Genomic DNA, 23,133 nt, shown 5'->3' on the forward strand with positions numbered 1-23,133 from the left:
TAGAAATGGGGGGGGGGGGACTTGAAAATATCCTTCTTTCCTTGTAGAATTAGAGCCACGGCTGCACCATACCTTTAAAGTTCACTATTATATTTCATATTTATTTCCTGAAACTTACGTATTGTAGAAAACCTTACACCAGTTTAAGTGCCATGGCTTCCCCCAAAGAATTGTGGGAGCAGCAGTTTATTAATGGTGCTGAGACTTGTTAGGAGATGCCTATTCCCCTCACAGAGTTACAATTCTCAGAGTGGTTTAATTATCCAATCCCTTTCCCAGGGAACTCTGGGAATTGTATCTCTCTGAGGAGAAGCGCGGTCTCCCAACAACTCACAGCACCTTCAAAATGGCACCACAGCGCTTTCGATGTATGATGCAGATGTGGCCAAAGTTGAAATTAGAACTTGCTGTAATTTCTACATTTTCAGAACAGGGACCTTGTACAGTGGTACCTTGCTTCTCAAACTCTGAAAACCCGGAAGTAAGTGTTTCAGTTTGTGAACGCTTTTTGGAAGCCAAACATCCAGTGTGGCTGTTGGCTATTGTTTCTGGGGCGCCTGCACCAATCAGAAGCTGTGCCTTGGTTTTTGAACATTTTGGAAGACAAATGGACTAACTGGACCTGATTAAGTTTGGCGCTTTTGCAATTTATTTTGTGTTTTTGTTTCTGAGGCTTTTTCGATTAATTTTCGTGACTGTGTGGAACCCAGTTCAGCTATTGATTGATTGTGTGACTGCGGAAATGGATAAAAGCCCCCCATCCAAACAATGACTATCATCAGTGCAGATAAGAAATTATTATTATTATTATTATTATTATTATTATTATCTCCAATACTGTCTTATTTATGTTATAGGACAGTACATTGATTATTGCTTTCATTTTATGGATCGATGGTGTCGTTAGATAGTAAAATTCATGTTAAATCGCTGTTTCAGGGGTTGTTTTTAAAAGGCTTGAAAGGCATTACTTTCTATGGGAAAGTGTGCCTTGGTTTTGGAACACTTTGGTTTTGGAACGGACTTCCGGAACAGATTAAGTTTGAGAACCGAGGTACCACTGTACTCCAAGGCTTATGAAGTAAACTTATACAAGCACTTCTGGAAAACGCACAGGTGAGCCCTGAATCACTTTGAAATGCGCCCCCCCCCCCAATTTAACACATTTCCTTCTTTCAGGTCCCCGGAAACGCCCTCACCAGTTGCTCCGCACTGGGATATCTGGCCACGCAGATACTGGGAGGAGACTGGGAGCCGATCCTGGGGAGGCGCTGCCACAGTTCCTCTGTGAGGAAAGGCATAAAGGGAGAAAGGAGGCGCAGAGCCATGTCCACACAACTGTGCAAGGTCTGACGGGTGGAGAGTAGCCGAGACGGATCCCCACTCCTCAATATGGGCTTCACAGACTCCTGTGGATGAAAAACAGGCGTGTTACCATCGTCTGGGAAGAGAGGTGCTTTCTGAAGATCCAACTCCATGCCAGGGTTGGGAAGCTGCGGCCCTCCTGATGTTGACGGACTACAACTCCCATCGCTCCTGATCGTCAGCCAGGCTAGCTGGAGTTAATAGGAGTTGTAGTCCTGTAACATACCAAGGGCCCCATGCAGCATCTGTAAATGGTTCAGCATGGGGGTGGGGGAATATTTTCCTTTACTTTTCCTTTACTTTGAGGTAACCTGTTGGAGGGCACATGCGAGCAAGGGGGGGTAAGAGCCAAAAAAAAGGATGGAAGACATAAAATGAGTCTGCTGGATCCAGCCAATGGCTCATCTAGTCCAGCATCCTTTTCTCATTGTGGCCGACCAGATGCCTGTGGGAAACCTGCGCCCGGAGAATGGGGCCTTCTCTGCAGTGGCTCCCTGTCTGTGGAATGCTCTCCCCAGGGAAGTTCGCCTGGCGCCTTCATTGTACACCTTTAGGCGCCAGGCAAGAATGTTCCTTTTTAACCAGGCCTTTGGTTGACCTGATTGACATCCTTTACCCTTTAAAAATGTGACTACAGTGGTGCCTCGGGTTAAGAACTTAATTCGTTCTGGAGGTCCGTTCTTAACCTGAAACTGTTCTTAACCTGAGGTACCACTTTAGCTAATGGGGCTGCCCACTGCCGAGCATTTCTGTTCTCATCCTGAAGAAGAAGAAGAAGAGTTTGGATTTGATACCCCGCTTTATCACTACCCGAAGGAGTCTCAAAGTGGCTAACATTCTCCTTTCCCTTCCTCCCCCACAACAAACACTCTGTGAGGTGAGTGGGGCTGAGAGACTTCAGAGAAGTGAGACTGGCCCAAGGTCACCCAGCAGCTGCATGTGGAGGAGCGGGGAATCGAACCCAGTTCACCAGATTACAAGTCCACTCTCAACCACTACACCACACTGGCTCTCCATGCTGAAGCAAAGTTCTTAACTCGAGGTGCTATTTCTGGGTTAGTGGAGTCTGTAACCTGAAGCATCTGTAACCCGAGGTACCACTGTATGTGTGTGTGTGTGGGGGGGTGTTATTGCTTTTTATTTTGATTTTATATATTGTGATCTTTTCTATGAACTGCCCTGAGACCTCCGGGTATAGGGCGGTATATAAATAATAATAATAATAATAATAATAATAATAATAATAATAGGCTGCATATGAGTGAAATAGCACTCTGCCACTCCCAACATTCTATTCTTTCTTTTTCTGCGCTCCATATTCTCTTTCTGCCGCCACCTCTCTCTCTCTCTCTTTCTTTCTCCATGCCCTCTCTCCCCCACAATCATCCTTGCCACCCACAATAAATCAACACCTGCTTCAGCGTATAGAGCACCCAGATTACTCAAAGCCTCACCTCCGGTGAAAAATCTCATGGAAAATATGAGAACCAGAATCATACTCCCTAGACCAGCCTTTCTCGAACTGTGGGTCCCCAGATGTTGTTGAACTACAACTCCCATCACCCCTAGCTAGCAAGGCCAGAGCTCAGGGATGATGGGAGTTGTAGTCCAACAACATCTGGGGACCCACAGGTCGAGAACCGCTGCCCTAGACAATGCCCACCTGTATCCTGACCTGCAAGTTTTTCACTTCTCAGGCTACGATCTAGTCCTGCCCATCTCACTCCCAGAGAGGTGGTAGGAATCTGAACCCACAGGCAGAGCTCACCAAGTAGTTATCGCAGAAATCGTGCAGCCAGAAAAGATGGACCGAGGACGCGACAGAATGCAATTCGTACCCTTCAAACCTCCGGGCACAATCTTCCGCTGTGTGGTAGAGACGGCTGAGGATCCAGCGCTCCATCGGGGAGCTAGGGAAGACCTGGAGGAAGAGGCAAATGAGTGGCAGAAGTATTCCAGTGTATTAAAATTTCTACCCCACCTTTTTTCTCTCATGCAACTCAAGACGGAGGCCATAAATCCCTGCATATTTTACATAAACGAAACCATTCAGTATTCCATTATTACGTCCATCAAAACTTATTTACACTGCTGAATTTATCTTAACGTTTTCAAGTGTACACAATTCCCACCCCCCCCCATATATTCAATAAACATTTTCCAATCTTCTCTAAACGTATGTTCTTCTTGTTCTCTTATTCTATATCAGGGGTCAGCAAACTTTTTCAGCAGGGCACTGGTCCACTTTCCCTCAGACCTTGTGGGATGCCAGACTATATTTTTTGCGCGGGGTGTGTGTCTGTGTGTGTGAACGAATTCCTATGCCCCAAAATAACTCAGAGATGCATTTTAAATAAAAGGGCACACTCTACTTATGTAAAAACACGCTGGTTCCTAGACCATCCACGGGCCAGATTTAGAAGGTGATTGGGGCGGATCTGGCCCCCGAACGTTAGTTTCCCTACCCATGTTCTATATGTTAAGTCTGCAAGCTGCACGTATTCCATCAGTTTAAGTTGCCATTCTTCTTTAGTTGGGACCTCACTCATTTTCCATTTTGGGGCTAACAAAACACAAGCCACAGTAGTGGCAAACATATAAAACTTCGCCCAGTGGAACTGACTTTTGAGCCAACGTGTCGAGGCTGTCAGTGTGGTAGACGAGTGCAGAAAATGCTTCCTAGTCAAATCCTAGGTGTGCTGAAAGGTTAAGGAGACGTCTGTTTCTTTGGGAGACCTCTATTATGTGTTTTACACAGCACAAAGACAGACCGACAGATGTCAACATATTCTGTAAGCAAATCACCCCTTTCCCTGCATACACACATTCCCCGTTACCTTCTCTGGCTCCAGTGGGGTAAATCCTTCTCCCAAGGCTCCCAAAGTAAACTTCAGGGCATTCCACACTTTGTTGCAGAAACGACTGGCGCTCTCCACCGCAGCCACGTCAAGGTTAATGCCGTCGCCTGAGGAAGGGCGTGCATGTGATGTTAAGGGCCTCAGTTTCCATGTCAGCCACATCCCCGTACCTACGGGGCCGCCTCTCCCGGTATGCCCCACGGAGAGCCTCAAGGTCCATAAATAGCAACACCCTAGAGGTCCCGGGCCCTAAGGAAATTAGATTAGCCTCAACCAGAGCCAGGGCCTTTTCAACACTGGCTCCGGCCTGGTGGAATGCTCTGCCTCATGAGACCAGGGCCCTGCAGCATCTGATTTCTTTCCGCAGGGCCTGTAAGACAGAGTTGTTCCACCTGGCCTTTGGCTTGGAGCCAAATTGATTCCCTCCCTCTCTTTCTTTTTCCTTTCTCCTCCTGTGATGAGGCTGCATTTTAATATTTTAATGTTTCTATATTTGTAATGTTGTATTTTAATCTTGTTTTTAAGTTGTATTCATTCAACTTGTTTTATTATTGCTTGTTAGCCACCCTGAGCCCAGCCTTGGCAGGGGAGGGCGGGGTATAAATAAAAATTATTATTATTATTATTATTATTATTATTATTATTATTGGTTACAATGCTAAACAGAAACACGTGAAGCTGCCTCATATTGAGCCAGATGACTGGGTCCATCTCGCTTAGTTCTGTCTGCCAATGACTGGCATCTCCAGGATTTCAGACAGGGATCTCTCCCAGTCACAGCCGCAAATGCCAGGGACTGAAGCCACTTTGGTTATTTCATGGACAGGGCCCCTCAGAAAAATAAAGGGGAACGTTCCAGCTTCTCACCTTGGGCAGAATAGGAGCAGAGAGCGAGCCTGAGGGCATCGGTTCCACATTCGGGAATTCCTTGAGGAAAATCTCGCTGCTGGAAAGGGACAATGATAGGAAGAAGTGAGAACACACAGGAACCCCATAAAACAAAAGGGTGAGTGGGTCTGGCTGGAGGGCGGGGTGAGGTGTGGGGAGGAACCGACCTGGCCTTCCATAGCAATGGCAACCTCCCTCGGGTCCAGATTGCTATTGTGAAGCTTCTCCTGTAGCACCTGAAAACAATAAATAATAAGAGGGAAACTTCAGGGAGAGGAGGAGCCAGTGATAAAGGGAAATCACGACTGCCTTTCCCGGGTTTTCCCTGCTTAGGATAATACCATATATACAGAACCTTAGGCTGAGATCCAGTGCCAAGGGCCTTCTGGCGGTTCCCTCATTGCGAGAAGTGAAGTTACAGGGAACCCGACAGAAGGCCTTCTCGGTAGTGGCACTTGCCCTGTGGAACGCCCTCCCACCAGATGTGAAGGAAATAAGCAGCTATCTTCTCTTTAAAAGGCATCTGAAGGCAGCCCTGTTTAGGGAAGTTTTTAATATTTAATGCTGTATTGTTTTTAACACTTGATTGGAAGCCGCTCAGAGTAGCTGGGGAAAATCAGCCAGATGGGTGGGGTATAAATAATAAATTAATAATAATAATAATAATAATAATAATAATAATAATAAAAAATAATAATAATAATAATAATAATAGCAGCAATATAACATGACAAGCATCTCAGCATTTTGAACTTTATTTTTAAAGCAGGTTTCTAAACCTCCTAGCTATGGATACAGTGGAACCTCGGAAGCCGAACGCCTTTGAACTCGAACAGTAGTGATTGTTTTTGAATGATTTTTGGAAGCTGAATGTCAGGCACGGCTTCCAATTGGCTGCAGGATGCTCAGCAAACTCTGGGGCTCCCTAAAAAAGGTTCAACAATGCTGGTCAATCCTCCAATGATAACGGAGGGCGGTTTTTTTATACTGTGAGTAGATTGCAGGACATGGCTGGTATAAGGAAACCTTTTATTAGTGACTTTTGACGGCATTATCATAATGACATGTGGTATAATAAGGAAAATACTAGGGCCACAGTCCTTTACAAGTGCAGACAACCCAGTGGGATGTCAAAATCTACAGAGGGTGAAGAGAAAGACTTGTTCCAATTTTCTGAACAGTTAGGTACCTGCAAGGGGGCACCATAAATCACATCCAAAGGGTTGATCACATTCCCAAGAGATTTGCTCATCTTTCTGCCATGAGCATCACGGACCATTGAGTGAAGGGAAACCTGAAAGGGAGAGACAGGAAATGTGTTATGTCTTCAAAACCCTGTAAAGAGCACCAACAGGATATCGAGGAAAAGCAAGGGTAACCCGTACTATGAAATAACAGCCATGGGAAGGCACAAGGAACACAAGGAATACAGCCTTTGTGTTATTATTTGAATTGGTAGATTTGTGAGACTTTGGTCTGTACGCTTACAAATCACAGACTACAGTAGTTCTCTTTTCTGAAACAGCTACAGTTTCTCAAGATCACAAACTGCTGCATGTTAAAAAGCAGAGACATCACCTTACCAACAAAGGTCCGTATAGTTAAAGCTATGGTTTTCCCAGTAGTGATGTATGAAAGTGAGAGCTGGACCATAAAGAAGGCTGATCGCCGAAGAATTGATGCTTTTGAATTATGGTGCTGGAGGAGACTCTTGAGAGTCCCATGGACTGCAAGAAGATCAAACTGATCCATTCTGAAGGAAATCAGCCCTGAGTGCTCACTTGAAGGACAGATCGTGAAGCTGAGGCTCCAATACTTTGGCCACCTCATGAGAAGAGAAGAGAAGACTCCCTGGAAAAGAACCTGATGTTGGGAAAGATGGAGGGCACAAGGAGAAGGGGACAACAGAGGGTGAGATGGTTGGATAGTGCTCTCAAAGCTACTAACGTGAGATTGACCAAACTGCAGGAGGCAGTGGAAGACAGGAGTATCTGGCGTGCTCTGGTCCAGGGGGTCACAAAGAGTTGGACACGATTAATCGACTAAACAACAAGACAGTAGTTCTCTTTTCTGAAACAGCTACAGTTTCTCAAGATCACAAACTGCAGCATGTTATCCTTAGTCCAAGAATAGGAATCCTGTGGCAGCAGTGTCAGGATGGGGGTGGCAGAGCAGGGTGGTGTTTCCTGTTTCACCTCAAGTGGCCAAATGGGATATGCCGCTCCCGCCCATGGCTACCCAAATACTGCTGGGACTTCCATCAGCCCCCACTGGCATAACGATGGGGGTTGTAACACAACTATTGGAGGGCCGCTGGCTCCCTATCCATGCCCTGTATGCAAGACCTTTCTTCCATGCCCTGTATGCAAGACAGCAGGAGAGTCTAAAAGGCAATTCTAGCCCCACCATGATGACCCAGGAGAACAGAAGCACAACACAACAATTCAGGTTAAAGCAAGTGGTGGGGATTAATCGAAATAAAATAAAAAACCTGGCCACCTGGGAATGAAGTTCTTATCACACCAATTTTAAGACTCAGGACAGAAAGGTAGAGTACCGGAATCCAGACAGAACTAAGTGGATTGACAAGGATTACTTTAACAATAGCATTTTTTAAATGCAGGTTGCGATGAACCAATTGCAAGGACTTCTTCAACAGCTGTGTTCACATATCCTATGTTGATAATCAGGAAGTACAGTGGTACCTCGGGTTAAGTACTTAATTCGTTCCGGAGGTCCGTACTTAACCTGAAACTGTTCTTAACCGGAAGCACCACTTTAGCTAATGGGGCCTCCTGCTGCTGCCTCGCCACTGGAGCACAATTTCTGTTCTCATCCTGAAGCAAAGTTCTTAACCTGAAGCACTATTTCTGGGTTAGCAGAGTCTGTAACCTGAAGCATATGTAACCTGAGGTACCACTGTATAAGTTGTGGATAAATAGTTAGGGCTCACGCTTTGCTTCTCTCAGTCCCATGGATCCGAAGTACAGAATTTCTAGCATCCAATCCATACCTGAGAAAAAGGTAGCTCTCCGGTCAGCTGTTTCCCCAGCATCACCATCCGGGCCACCCAGAAGAAGAGAAGGTCGCTCCCAGTCTCCAAAAGGCTATTGGGGTAGAACTGCTGGAGATCTTCTGTCTGCAGGGGGACGAAGGTGTGGGAATGTTCAGGGATGCAGGAGAGGATATATTGACTAATTATATCCTTATCCAACTTGTGCTAACAAGTTCCCAAAATATCAGCAGAGTTTATAGGCATTCCCCTTTAAGTTCGCAACGGTAACGTGTACACAGGTTCGCTAGAACCTCTATAATAATTACTCTGGTAATTTCCCCTTTTGTTCCCTCTTAAAATACAAGACACGACACAGTCTTCATAAAAGTATAAAAGAGTTTACTCACGTTCTGTTCACAATATGATCCCAGAAGGTAGACAGGCTTAAAAAGGTTACATACACTTAGAATCTATCTTGTAGGAAGATAGTACTGTCCTCTCTTGGCTGAGAGCCAAGAGGGCATGTTGCTCCTTCAGAAGATGAAGATGAGAGAGGCAAGAGGCAAGAGAGAGAATGGCTGCCTGCCCTGTGCTTTTATCATTACCTGCACAGGTGAGGCCACACCCACCTCTGGTCACATGCGGAGGAAGTCCGTCCCCAGGAAGTTTTCCTGCTTGCTGGACAGACATCCCTCCCCATGTTCTAACATGTACACTCTAGGAATGTTGTCATTGACTGCTCCTGTGTTTACATCCCACAGAAGGCAGGACCAGTGGCGTCAGCACACGCCCCACACCTGGGCTCACCATATTTCAAAAAGTCACGTTCCTGACACCCCCAAAGCTGTTGAGCTTTTCTTTTCTGCCCCAAACTGGCACATTTTGCAGGGTTTTATGAATAACCGCCACCCCTGGAGGAGATCCACTGGCTTTCCTGTCGCAAGACCCTGACACTGCGGGGCAATCGCCGCCCAGCACATTTGGATGCCCACTCTGCCCAGCTCCGAAAGGAAACTAAAAAAAAAAAAAATGAAGTTCAAAAACCCCCCAGGAAAGACCCCCCCCGGAAAAAAGTGAAAATGGCCAAGCTCACCACGACTGCGCCTTCCTCTGTTCCCCACCTCTTTCCTCTCCCCCCCAACTCCCTGGTGAAGGGAAATGACCTTGTCACTTCCACTGCTGCCTGGAAGGAGCCTCTCCCGGAATTATTATTTTTTAAACCCAACACTGGGGGGGTGGGAATCCCAGAAAACTGAAAGAAACCCTGGTTTGCCATACGTCCCGGAAATTCCTGACATCTCTTAAGATTCGAAAATTCCCCCAGACGTCATTTTAGGTGTCCAATTTCTGTGCATGTCTGGAATTTTCCAGACGTATGGCAAGCCTACCTACCTCAGACCTGAAATAGTACCTCCATTTCTCCTGCCTCTGTTTCTGTACGAATCTCACAAGAATGTTTAGTGAAGCTGAACATTTGATATGGAGCTGGGAGAACTAGAGCCAGCAACTCAGCCTTGAAACAGCCACTTAAGTCTTGGTGCCCCATTTAGAAAATGGGAGGCGTATTAACCCAACTCAAAAGCATATTGAAAAGGCGAGCTTAAAGACTACAAGTGCTCAGCATAAAAACCAAAGCCAAACCTCTATCTGTGGTGCAAAAAGTTAATCATACAAAGGACTGATCACAAGAAGAGTGCTGTCATGACTCCCATTAAAAATATCCGGCCTGCTGTTCATGCTTCACCCATGGCAAGTGAACAAGAAGCCATACATGCTACCTCCAAGGCAGGGCTGGAGATGCTGGAGACTCCAACTCCCATCATCCCTCATCATTGGCTATGCTGGCTAGGACTGATGGGAGTTTGAGGTCACGAGGATGTATGCCTGGGGTTGCTGTAAGGGGAGAGGTAGGTATGGCACCCCCATTACACTACTCACTGACCGTCTTCTTCTTGGCCAGGGGCAGGGCGAACATGTGGCTCTTCAGCTCCTTGTCCCTCCCAGTTCTACTCACCTTATGGGGCCAGCCCAGCGCAGCGAAAGGGAAAAGTCCAGATGAGAACCAAGTGTCCAGGACATCAGCATCTGGTGAAAACAAACAAACAAACAAAAAGCGAATGTTTTATTCAAAAGGTCCAGGGTGCCTGATCTGGAGGAGTTTAAAGGCCCTCCAGTCCCCATCCCAGAGTCCCAATCCAGATTGTCCCCCACCCCATCTGCAATGTATAATAATAATAATAATAATAATAATATTGTATTTATATCCCGCCCATCTGGCTGGGTTTCCCCAGCCACTCTGGGCAGCTCCCAACAGAATATTACACGATAAAACATCAGATGTTAAAAACTTCAGACATTGAAGTCAGATAATAGTCAGATAATAGCCTAAAAGTCAGAAAGTTGTTTATTTCCTTGACATTTGATGGGAGGGCGTTCCACAGGGCGGGTGCCACCACCAAGAAGGCCCTCTGCCTGGTTCCCTGTAACTTCGCTTCTTGCAGTGAGGGAACCACCAGAAGGCCCTCGGAGCTGGACCTCAGTGTCCGGGCTGAACAATGGGGGTGGAGATGCTCCTTCAGGTATACTGGGTTGAGGCCATGTATGGTTCATAGAAGGCTTCCTTATAGGAACGTGCAGAGTATCTGGCAATGTAAGCAATTTCTCAAGGTGACGGGGATGGAAAGGAAAAGTAGGGATGTGTGATGGAGAACGACGTTGGCTCAGTTCCATCACAATGTCCACCAAATTTCATTTCAAGCACTTCCTTGCGTTCGGCCAGACGCATTCGCACTCTCCCTCTCAGAAGTGGGAATATTTGTGCTGCTGCCTTACCTCTGACCAGCTCCAGATCCTCTTCTGGTTTTCCCAGGATGCCTGCTGCTTTTCCCCGAGCTTCTGCTTCTGTCCTGCCCACTACCCATAATCCATCGCTCTCCTCCTGCTGCAGTGCAGATGAAAAGAAGCTAAAGTCGCATTGCAACTAGGACCGGAGGCACCAGAGACTCGTTTCCAACCACAACCCTGCCAACCCCTTTGCCATGGTGGCTCATACCCAGTCAAAGAAGCTAAAACTCACCTCTACTACATCTGGCGATCCGGGAACCGTGACCCGATAGGCTGGAATCTGATGACCCCACCACAACTGGCGAGAAATACACCAGTCACTGAGCGGGAGGGAGGAGAAAATCAATCAAAATGATGCCATTTGGATTTCAAGAACACAAGGGCCACTTGCAAGATCAAATGAAGGTCCGTCTAGCTCTGCTTTCCCCAACATGATGCCCTTCAGGTTTTGGACTACAACTCCCATCATCCTTGGCCATTAGCCAAGTTTGTGGAGGTTGATGATTTGGTCCCCAAAACTTTGTTTAACAACATTTATATAACGCTTGCTCAATAGAAGATCTCTGCGGCTGGATGGCATTAGGCTGGGCTAGCTAGATGCTTCTGGCATAATGATTCCCTTTATTTGTGGTGTTCAGGCTGTGAGCGCCTCTGCTTGCGTAGCCAAAACAGCACCTCCCACGTACAACAGGGAGATTTCATAGAAGCATCTCTGTTAAGTCCCATCAAGTCCAATGGGGCTTACACCCAGGCGGCAGCAACCCATAACCAGTGTCGCCGCTAACTAAGAGGGAGAGGTGGCAGCGAGGTCAGTGTGGTGCAAACACACTAGCGGGTGACAGGAGGTCAGGTAAGTGCTGCCAGCCCACCCTAACGGCCATAGAATAGCAGCCAAAATCCCTCTTCATTACAACAGGAATGATGAATGAATCTTTATTTGCGTCAGCAATCCACCATAGCAATAAAACAACAACACACTATACAAAGAATAGAAATAAGAAGTCAATTATATAAAATACATTTAGGGGTTTTGAATCAATAGTCAAATGGTGGATCTGATTCTGGTTGCCCCAGCTAAAAACCTTGCAACCTTTGCTGTCATCTGCTCATCTTGATCTGCCAAGAGAAAGGACACTGTGGCAGTGGTTGGGCGACCCGGAATGGACAATAAGAGAGGGGTGATAATCTCATTCCTCAAGTCTTTATAAAGAGTGCAAGTCAGAAGGGCATGCGCCACTGATTCGGTACTGCCATCTCCACAGGGACATAAGCATTTTTTGTGTGGAATCTGTAGGAATTGTCCCCCAAATACAGCCGAGGGCAATACATTCAATCTTGCAAGAGTAAAAGCGCATCTATATTGCTAGGTTATGCAGATAGGGTGCCAGAGAGTTGAAATGGGAAGGTGGAACCGGAAAAGGGACCACAGCTCTGTGGCCAGAGCGCATGCTTTAAATGCAGAAGGCCTTAAGCTCTGTCCCTGGCATCTTCAGGGGAAAAAAAGCACCCCAGGTATATTCATGATGGGTAAAAATCCTGCTCAAGACAGCGGATAACCTGAAAGCACCCCGCAAATTTATTTTCAGAGCAAACAATACAGGCTGGATGAATGAATAGCCCAAGAGAGTAACGCAGTGTTCAATGGTCCAGCGTAGGGGAAGCTGTTATTTGAACTGGCTCTCGCTCATATGAGTCCTGATTGGCCAGTCCTAAGAGAGACGTCAAGACTTGGAAGGAGGAAAAGAACAACACAGGTGATCAAAGAGGCAGGGCTCCCTTATCTTACCTGGTATTCAAGAGCCAAGTCCTCCAGTTTTTCTCATGGAATTTAGGGGTCAACTTCAAGAATCCGGACTCCACAGCCTTAGGGCAGAAACAGATGAACCTGGTTAACTGAATTCAGGGCAAGCTAATATCATCAGCTACTTTAAAATGAGGCTGCATTTTAAATTGCATTTTAACCTGTATTTTAAATTGGGGTTTTTCCCCCTCCCCCCCTTTCCCCCCTATTATGTTTTTACTGTGATTTTATTGGTGTTAGCCGCCCTGAGCCCAGCTCTGGCCAGGGAGGGTGGGGTATAAATAAAATTTATTATTATTATGTGGAGAAGTGCGTCTTTCTACAAGTAACCAACAAGATGCCCCCAGGAAGCATGCAAGCAGGCAACAAGCCAAACCAAAACACTTCCCCACCCTTGGTTCTCTGGCGAGTGAACATCAGATGAAGGTTGCCTCTGATTCTGCAAGTGGCATCTATCCATCATGATTAGTAATCGCCAGTAACTCCATGGGTGGCATTCAACATCCTGTAATGTGATCATTCCACCAGAGCAAGCATTTCTGCTTGTCGGATGGACCAATCTCCCCTCTCTTCCCCTCACGAGCTGTTCTGGGGACTTTCCCGAACCCAAATAGCTGATTTAAGGAGGCATCGCAGAAGAGGAGAAGGTGGCAAGTACTGTTGCATTAGCGGGACTCTTTGTGCTGTCTCACACTGCCACAACTATTTAGTTAAACCAGATCCCCTCGTGTGAAGCCACCAAGATTGGTGAGCATCGGTATATCTTGTACTGTAGTCACAATGAGACACGCCAAGACCACATAACACCGGTCTTGAAAGACTTACATTGGCTGCCAGTACGTTTCTGAGCACAATTCAAAGTGTTGGTGCTGACCTTTAAAGCCCTAAAGGGCCTCGGTCCTGTATACTTGAAGAAGCGTCTCCAACCCCATCATTCTGAGGTCCAGCGCTGAGGGCCTTCTGGCGGATCCCTCACTGCGAGAAGCCAAGTTACAGGGAACCAGACAGATGGCCTTCTCGGTGGTGGCACCCGCCCTGCGGAACGCCCTCCCACCAGATGTCAGAGAGAAAAACAACTACCAGACTTTTAGAAGACATCTGGGGGCAGCCCTGTTTAGGGAAGCTTTTAATGTTTAACAGACTATTGTATTTTAATATTTTGTTGGAAGCTGCCCAGAGTGGCTGCGGAAGCCCAGCCAGATGGGCAGGGTATAAATAATAAATTATTTGTTGTTGTTGTTATTAAGCAATTCTACCACCCTAAGTCTGATGGGTCCCTAAAAGATCTCTGCAGCCTAACGCATGCATGTTCTCCCCCACCTTCTGTAGTCTCAGCTTCTGCAGCTACTATAGTTCCATTCTTAGAATGTGGGCTGTATCAGATTATCCTAGAAATGTTAAAGCGTTTGGGGAGTTACCTCCAAGGCCCCACGAGCCATTTCTTCACATCGGACAAACCACTGGTTCTTCAAGAGGGTTTCGATCACATCCCCAGAGCGGCTGTGAAGGGTGGAAGTTGGGGGAGAGAGAGAACAAAAGGGTCACTTCTGATTCCTAGGATGCCTTCCACCTTGCAAAGCTAAAATCCTCCAGCGTCAGGATGTTAGTGCTATTTATATAGCAGCGTCGGTGTAGGTGGAGCAATACATTCTCAGTTGTTTGCAGGGACCAGAAAGCTCTGGATGACTGCATTTTTTAAAAAAAAATATTTATGATTTTTAGTTTTATACATTTCAAAAATTTTACATTCATTTTAACATTTCAAAACTCAACTTCCTTCTCCCTCTTTTTCTGCATATTCAAATTGACTTAATTTGCTCACTTATTCATCTGCTTTAAATATATACTCTTATAAAACTGCAGGTTTTTATCCTCCCAATGTTCTTATCTGTTTACAGTTGATTTGTAAATATTCAATAAACCATTTCCATTCTTTTATTAAAAAGTTTGCTATCTTAATTTCTCTCTTTCCTCCCCCCACCCCCACCCTGGTAAGTTTCGCCATTTCTGCATATTCCATCGGTTTTTGTATCCATTCTTCTTTCGCTGGGACTTCTTTTTCCTTTTGGGAATTATAGGCACCGAAGTACCCAAGCAGTATAGAAATCTATGCATGTATGCAACTACAATGGCAAAAATGTTACTTGCCACCCCCCCCCCAAAAAAAAAAACCCTGGATGGCTGCATTTGTCTCCCAGGGCCTGGGATACCCCACCCCTAATGTACAGCACCCTGTTTCGGAAGGGCTTTAATCACCATCACCAATAAAGACAGGTAGATGAAACTGAAGGATGGCTGGGGAGGGGAGGGGAGAGGTATAAAAAATAATAATTCTACCATTACCTGCAAAGTGGAAGCACCATGGGGTGCTCCTTGGCCCCCCGATGGAGTCCTCTCTCCTTCAAAGCAGCCAACACCTTCTCACGGGCCAGGAATCTATGCAGCCCCTAAAAGAGGAACACCTTTCCTATCATCCAGTGTCTTGTGCTAACTTAAAAAGATATACCGTATTTTTCCGTGTATAAGACGCCCCCATGTATAAGACGCCGCCTATTTTGGGGGGACTCAAATTTAAGAAAATGGGAGGGGGGATGACACAGGGTTGTTGAGCTTTTTTAGGGGGGGTTGCCAAAAATCTCCCCTCACTGGCAGAAGCTGCCAATCGCCCACCCAATTGCTGCAGCGTCAGCCAATAAACACCAGCCCATGACGCAGCAACCAATAACATGACCAACAGCCGCTGACAGCAACCAATCAAATGTCCACCCTATGCACTATCCATGTATAAGACGACCGACACTTTTAAGCATAATTTCAAAAGAAAGAAACCTAGTCTTATACACGGAAAAGTACAGTAATTAACAGTTTTATTACGAAATAGGTTTTCTTGGGGTTCTTTTTTTTCATGTGCATGGTGACTGGGAGTGGCCGCCGAGAACATATAACACCGATCCTGAAAGATCTTCATTGGCTCCCAGTACATTTCTGAGCTCAAAGAGTTGGTGCTGACCTTTAAAGCCCTAAACGGCCTCGGTCCTGTATGCCTGAAGGAGCGTCTCCACCCCCATCATCCAGCCCGGACACTGAGGTCCAGCGCCGAGGGCCTTCTGGCGGTTCCTTCGCTGCGAGAAGCCAAGTTACAGGGAACCAGGCAGAGGGCCTTCTCGGTAGTGGGACCCACCCTGTGGAACGCCCTCCCAGCAGATGTCAAGGCAATAAACAACTATTTTACTTTTAAAAGACAACTGAAGGCAGCCCTATTTAGGGAGGTTTTTAATGTCTGACACTGTATTGTTTTTAATATTCTGTTGGAAGCCACCCAGAGTGGCTGGGGAAATCCAGCCAAATGGGCGGGGTATAAATATATTATTATTAATTATTATTATTATTATTATTATTATTATTATTATTATTATTATTATCATCATTGACAGACCCCATCTAAGACATTTTGGTACTGGGGCACAAAATCCAAATGTCACCTCTCATGTAAGAAATCCATCCACATTGAAGAATCAAAACAACTGCCTTCCAGTTAACAGTGCCTCCGAATCTGCCATGTTTGGCAAGCTACATCAGTTAGGTCAGCCCCAATGCGGAGGGATGTGATGGCAGCTGCAAACGGCTCTTGCTGCAGTGTTCCAAGCAACCGGAAGCTCACATGGATGCCCCTTAAAAGGCCAAGCTTACCTGTAGCCAATCCCCACACTCGGCTGTCATCGTGCCATCTTCCGCAATAACCGAGATGAACGGCAGGCTGTGCCGCCGAGCCAGTTCGTAGTCGGCATGGCTGTGTGCTGGGGTCACCTTCACAGCCCCTGCAAAGATGGCGAGAAAAAGTGAGAAGGGGCATCTCTGAGAACAGATACCTCATGCCGGACGCCACTGTTCATCACACTGAATGGAGACTATCTCCTCCAACAGCTCCAACAGCTGGAGACTAGCAGAAAGTGCTGCGTAAGCCACCTAGGCCAAAAAGACAGTCACAAGGGATGAGCTGACTCGTGTCTGTTTTTAAATTTGCACAAGAGTGTTATGTATTGAAGTTCTCACCCAGGCCACCAGGGAGTATTGTGCACAGTGGTACCTCGGGTTAAGTACTTAATTCATTCCGGAGGTGAGTTCTTTTTTTTTTTTCTTCATTTTTTTTATTGGTTTTCCAAATTTATAACAAACAAAAAACATCAACAACAAACAAACATACATACAAACATTTATCCTAGCTATATTAGCTCCACTTTTGTTAACATTGTTGGGTGACTTCCTTGAATCCCCCTGGCCTGGCTGAGTTTCCATATAAATCCTTGTAGCAGTTTTCCAAAACTATTTTCACATAAAATTTACTTAGTCAATTAACATCTTTCTTTCTTTTCATTTCAATTTTTAACATAGTATTCTATAACATCACATATTAAAATCCTAGGCCTATCTCATACTCGCAAGTAATTCTATTTAGGTTATCTTCACATATTTAGCTAAATAATCTTTAAATTTCTTCCATTCCTCTTGGTACTCCTCCTCCTTCTGGTCGCGAACTCTTCCGGTCAGGTCGGCTAGCTCCGAAAAATCCATCATCTTCACCTGCCATTCATTCACTGTTGGTACTTCCTGTGATTTCCAGTTTTTGGCCAACAATATTCTAGCTGCAGCTGTGGCATCTGGAGGTCCATTCTTAACCTGAAACTGTTCTTAACCTGAAGCACCACTTTAGCTAATGGGGACTCCTGCTGCCGCTGCACCGCCAGAACATGATTTCTGTTCTTATCCTGAAGCAAAGTTCTTAACCCAAGGTACTACTTCTGGGTTAGCGGAGTCTGTAACCTGAAGTGTCTGTAACCTGAAGCGTATATAACCCGAGTGTCAGGGAACTGCCATCAGTGCTGGAGGGAGAGAGCAAAAGCCATAGGGATTCCAGAGAGCGTCCAGGGATCGGGAGAAGCAGCCCATCTTCTGGGGAAGAGAATCAGCGTAGCACCAGTGGAGAAGGGGGGCAGATGGGGGAAGCGGCAAGGCGGTCCCATGACTCCTTGCCTGGGACCAGCGGGGAGAGTAGGGGTCCTCCGTTGCCTACGCCCTCCTTGTGCAGAAGGCTTTCATGCAGAGAGAGTAGGAGGAGACTAGGCGTCAAAGAGCTTCTTTGCTGGAAGAAGTTTAAGAAACGCCCACTGACGGATTCTGCCAGCGATTGAGTCAGCCACGGGTGAGTGGCTGTCCGGACAGAAAACGTTCACTTTGGCAACCCAGCAAGGTGTTTGCACCCAGCCGGGGAGATAGACATCTGCTTACGCACGAGCAACCCCTAGAACCATTACACCGAGGTACCACTGTATATAGTTTTCACTCAGGTCCACGTAAGTTAATTTAGGCGTGAAACCCTGGGGTGTTGTTGTTACAATGTTGACAGCCGGCTGCCTATAAAAGCAGGCTGGCTGAGCTGTTTGTTGTTCAGTTCAGTTCCAGCTTACTTATAAAGAACTACTTGGATAAATCTCTGTGTCACCTGCTATGTCCACCCACTACTTAATAAAGACAACAGTTTGGGGAAACTTACACAGGCTGGCAGCTCAGGCAGATGGGGCCGGGGGGAAGAGGGAGACTAGAAAAGTTCTGCTTTTTGAGGAAAATTCTGCTTTTTCGCTTGAGTAATCCCATAAGAAGTTGTTTGTTGCTCATTCTAAAAGACAGCCCCCAGCGAGAAATCGGTGCTCAGCATTTGAGAAACATCTCGCTGGACTCCGTGCAGCTAAATGAATTCCGACCTTCCTCGGAGAACCCGTGTCTGTCTTTATTGACTGCAACAACACAAACATCCAGCTTCCAGAAAGCAGGCCTACCTGTGCCCATCTCCTGCTCCACAAAGGGGTCCGTAACGACAGGAAGGAGACGGCTAGTGAACGGGTGGCAGAGTTTCTTGCCGTGAAGGTGCTGGCAATAAAAACCCCAGAAAGAGAAACCAGGTCATACTGCAATCAGCTCTCAAGTAAGAAAAAATTCAAAGGAGCTCCCCTTTGGTGGTGGTGGGAGAGTCCCACACATAAACTGTCCCAATATGCTACCCATAATGCTTCTGGCCACCCAGTGAGCAGGGCAGCTGTTTCACACTAACTGATCCCTCCTGCCCAGTATTGCCTGATCTGCACACCCAGATTCATCGAAACATAGGACGTTTCCTTGCACTGAATCTTCTCGCTTAGTACTTAGACTGGCAGTGGCTCTCCAAGGTTTTAAAGCAAGAGTCTTTCCCAGCTCTATCTAGAGACACCAGGTACTGAACTTTGGACCTTCTGCATGCAGCGCAGTTGATCCACCTGCATTGCAGGGGGGTTGGACTAGATGACCCTCAGAGGGTCCCTTCCAATTTTACAATTCTGATTTTTTATTTATTTTTTATTTTTTAAAGAATGTTCCTTAACTTTAAATCATTTCCCATTTTTAAAACTTGAATCCCCGGGCTCCCCCCCCCCCCCGGTTTCTGCTGCATCTAATTACATTTTTCCAAATTCCTTTTATATCCATTTTCAACTTACGCCTTGTTACATTTTAAGTGTTATAACCATCTTGCTAATGTTTTTAAATATCTACAGTGATCTTTAAGATACTCTATAAAATTTTCCCACTCTTCACTGAATTTCTCATCATCTTGGTGTCTGATCTTCACAGTCATTTTTGCCATTTCGGCATAGCCCATCATCTTGGTTATCCAATCCTCCTTTTGTTGGGACTTTTTCTTCCTTCTATTTCTGGGCAAAACAATACTGTGATTCTACCACTCAGCTAGAGAGAGAGAGAGAGAGAGACAGAGACTCACAGGCCAACAACCCAAGGTAGGTAGAGATTTTGTGGCACAACAGCATCTAAGCCAAATTGAGCCACGCAGTCCGAGTGGGAAACTGTTTTCATAGGAATGTTTGTTGACTCATAGGAAAATTTAGTCAGGTCTGCTGTCAATGATGGGTTGCGGGATTATACAGCTCTCTATTCCACTCCATCTCTCTTGCTCTCTGTGTGCTATCCCATCTCTCTTTCTTTCTCTCTCCTCTGCACCTCATTTTTGTGGGCTGCATGAAATTAATCTGTCACAGGCTGCCCATGTCAGGTTTCACATCTAGTTCCCCCGAAGCCTCTGCCAACCAGTGGTACCTCAGGTTAAGAACTTAATTCGTTCTGGAGGTCCGTTCTTAACCTGAAACTGTTCTTAACCTGAGGTACCACTTTAGCTAATGGGGCCTCCCGCTGCCGCAGTACAATTACTGTTCCCATCCTGAGGTAAAGTTCTTAACCCGAGATACTATTTCTGGGTTAGCGGAGTCTGTAACCTGAAGCGTCTGTAACCCGAGGTACTGCTGTATGCATTTCAAGCTGGGCCTTGCTATGCTTTGAGTCCAGGCATTCCTACTTGTGCTGTGCCCCTGAAACTACGGTTCCATGGCCCCATCGGAAGGGAGAACAGGGCGCAGAAGTCTTACTCTATACCGCGGGTCATCCGGATGGACAGCGACCGCCACGTCTCCCAACATGGTCTCCGGACGGGTTGTGGCCACAGGAAGTTCCTCGCCTGCCCTCAGTCAAAGGAAGCAGAGCCCAGACAGGGGGAAACAAAGGTGTTTTAGTCAGAAAGGTAGCGTTCCTGTGGGGCTCGTCAGCACACAAGATGGGGGGAAAAGGATGTAGCCATGTGAGGAGAACGGGATGTCCATTTATGCTGCCTTATTTACTTATTTACCATAAGGCCTCCTCCACCTTTAACCCAACTGAGCAAAATCTTGGCCTGCTATCTTACACTGCCCAATAGCCAAGCTGCATCTCTTCCCGTTAATTACCGTATTTTTCGCTTTATAGGACGCACTTTTTCCCCTCCAAAAATGAAGGGGAAATGTGTGTGCGTCCTATGGGGCAAATGCAGGCCTTTGCTGAAGCCTTCTGAGCGTGGCGGGAGTTCCCACCGGGCTCCGAAGGCTTGCGGATAACTGCCTGTTTTGGGGGCTGGGGTTGGGGGAAGCTCGGGCTTCCTCCGTCCCAGCCCCGCAGCTAAAAACAAAGCTGCGCGCAGCTTCTCCCAGCTGGAGAGGTTGCGCGTGGCTAAAGAGGAAGCCAAGACAGATGTCTTGGCTTCTTTGCTTTTGGGGGCTGGGGGGGGATTCCCCCCCCCCTAAAAACTTGGTGCGCCCTATGGTCTGGTGTGCCCTATGGAGCGAAAAATACGGTAACAAAAGAGAACCAATCGATTGTTAGAGATTCTGTGGGTTTTTTTATCAATAGGTTGCCAACTGAAACATCCAAGAGTCCCAAGAACTGACTTTCCCTGTAAAACACAGCTGGGAGGGCATCTTCCACGTCTACGAAAAGATAGCGTGTCTCAACCTGGACCTGACCGCATTCAACGCTGCAGACAAAGCCTTGGAACAGGGCGATAAGGGTCCTTCGCATCTCTCAGCTGTGAAGCACAGTGATCTTGAACCAAAATCTCTCCGCTAACCTACCTTTCAGGGCTGTTGCAAGGGTAAAAAGCAGGCAGGCTCACCTCGCCCCTAGTGTGGCTACCTTGAGTTTCGTAGGAGGAAGGGCAGGATTGCAAATGTGACAACAGCCTTCTGTTTGTTTATATGTAAAGGAAGGCCTTGAAAGAGGCTAACACGATTGAAACAGGTGGAAACTCAAAATCAAAAGACTAAAAATAGCAGTGAACATAGCTGACCTTAAACTGTTCCCATTCAAGTTCATATCTAGGTTATTACCAGCTTCCTCTCTGCTCCATGATTCTACTATTTGTAGGCCACCTTTCCACAGCTCAGGGTGGCTTACAACATAAAAAATGCACCATTACAAAATAACAAAAGTAGTCATAACACAATACAGTCGGACCTTGGTTTTCGAACAGCCTAGTTATCGAACATTTTGGCTCCTGAACAATCGAAACCTGGAAGTGACTGTTCCGGTTTTCGAACGTTCTTCTGGAAGCTGAACATCCGACGGGGCTTCCGATTGGCTGCAGGAGCTTCCTGCAGCCAATCGGAAGCTTCGCTTTGGTTTTTGAATGCTTTGGAAGTCGAACGGACTTCCGGAACGGATTCCGTTTGACTTCCAAGGTACGACTGTAGATAGAACATTCAAAGATACACAACCAAACCAAACCATTTCAACATAAATAAAAAAGAAAGATACAAAAACAAGCAACAGGAACGACATCTTGCCGCTGTTAACTCACCATCCTCTCCTTCCACTTTGTAGGCAAATGTCACCAAGACCCCGAACGGCACTTTGCCTTGGAATCCGGGCACAGAGAGCTCCGTCCGTCCTTTGAGCTGCCTGTTGTCCACCTGACAGGGACACCATCCATGAGTCACCTTGGTCCTAAAGAGCACCCCCTTCTCCCAGCCACCGTGTGCCGCCAGACTCCTCCCCACTCACCTCAATGTCAGAAATGGCCGATCGCAAGGCGCATGACCAGTTCACAAGACGCCTCTCCCGGTACACCAGGCCCTGCTCATGCAGTCGCACGAAGGCCTCAGTCACCGCTTGGGAGAAGCCCTAAGAAGGAAAGAGCTGTGGTAATGATGGAAGGAGGCAAAGAAACAATGATGGCAGCTATAGCCAGTCTGTAGCAGCAGCAACGACGACGGAAGCCGCAGTCTGCACCCGTTTCTGCATCAGCTTGCAAATTACTTGAAATCCACGGAAATTTGCATTATTTTCATCCACCATTTCCCCTTAGAACACACCTTTATTTATATTCAGATTTAATACAATGAAGTTAACGAAGAGGTAAAAGAAAAAGATATGTTGCTCTGGCAACTGTAACAGCATTGCTCATACAGTGGTACCTCGGATTACGAACTTAATTCGTTCCGGAGGTCCATTCTTTTTTTCCCTTTTAAAAAAAATATATAAATTTTATTAGTATTTTTCCACCCAACAACAACACAAAAAATATCAATACACAACACACAAAAACTAACATTCAAAAAACAAACAAAAAACAAATCCGTATCTTACAAGTTAATAATATAAACACTAAAAAGGAAAACAAACATTGACTTCCACCGATCCCACAGCACCTCCTTTATCTCTCATTGTGTCTTCCTGTTTTCCTGATCATCTCTATCCTAACATCTAAATATAAATCCCTCTTTCTTATCCTTTCACTTCACAAGGTTATTCCAGACTCAGCCAGATTTCTGTCCTCGAACCTTGACTTTTAAGGTATGCATTTAGGCACTCCCATTCTTTTTTTACTTCACTTTTTGGTTTTTACCGGAGGTCCATTCTTAACCTGAAACCATTCTTAACCTGAGGCGAGCTTTCACTAATGGGGCCTCCTGCTCCTGCTGCGCCGTGTGATTTCTGTTCTCATCATGGGGGGAAGTTCTTAACCCAAGGTACTA

The 23,133-nt window shown here is 46.2% G+C and overlaps 1 protein-coding gene across 3 annotated transcripts in view; it reads right to left on the reverse strand.

The window, feature by feature from the left end:
- Positions 1 to 23,133, reverse strand: part of VARS2 (valyl-tRNA synthetase 2, mitochondrial) — a 34,938-nt gene that overhangs the window by 4,939 nt on the left and 6,866 nt on the right. For 2 of the 3 annotated variants that reach the window (XM_079958632.1, XM_079958634.1), the window contains 18 exons: positions 22,160 to 22,279; positions 21,957 to 22,068; positions 20,218 to 20,306; positions 18,586 to 18,676; positions 16,442 to 16,569; positions 15,095 to 15,198; positions 14,170 to 14,251; positions 12,737 to 12,813; positions 11,183 to 11,270; positions 10,939 to 11,047; positions 10,121 to 10,191; positions 8,125 to 8,250; positions 6,301 to 6,405; positions 5,279 to 5,347; positions 5,091 to 5,169; positions 4,203 to 4,330; positions 3,134 to 3,286; positions 1,200 to 1,409 (listed from right to left, as the gene is read on the reverse strand). In XM_079958632.1, the coding sequence (XP_079814758.1) occupies positions 1,200 to 1,409; positions 3,134 to 3,286; positions 4,203 to 4,330; positions 5,091 to 5,169; positions 5,279 to 5,347; positions 6,301 to 6,405; positions 8,125 to 8,250; positions 10,121 to 10,191; positions 10,939 to 11,047; positions 11,183 to 11,270; positions 12,737 to 12,813; positions 14,170 to 14,251; positions 15,095 to 15,198; positions 16,442 to 16,569; positions 18,586 to 18,676; positions 20,218 to 20,306; positions 21,957 to 22,068; positions 22,160 to 22,279 (1,941 nt within the window). The remainder of the gene's footprint in view (positions 1 to 1,199; positions 1,410 to 3,133; positions 3,287 to 4,202; positions 4,331 to 5,090; positions 5,170 to 5,278; positions 5,348 to 6,300; positions 6,406 to 8,124; positions 8,251 to 10,120; positions 10,192 to 10,938; positions 11,048 to 11,182; positions 11,271 to 12,736; positions 12,814 to 14,169; positions 14,252 to 15,094; positions 15,199 to 16,441; positions 16,570 to 18,585; positions 18,677 to 20,217; positions 20,307 to 21,956; positions 22,069 to 22,159; positions 22,280 to 23,133) is intronic. The other variant, XM_079958633.1, reaches the window with a different exon arrangement.

Source organism: Podarcis cretensis (assembly GCF_951804945.1).
Source record: "Podarcis cretensis genome assembly, chromosome: 2".
Classification (NCBI taxonomy): domain Eukaryota; kingdom Metazoa; phylum Chordata; class Lepidosauria; order Squamata; family Lacertidae; genus Podarcis; species Podarcis cretensis.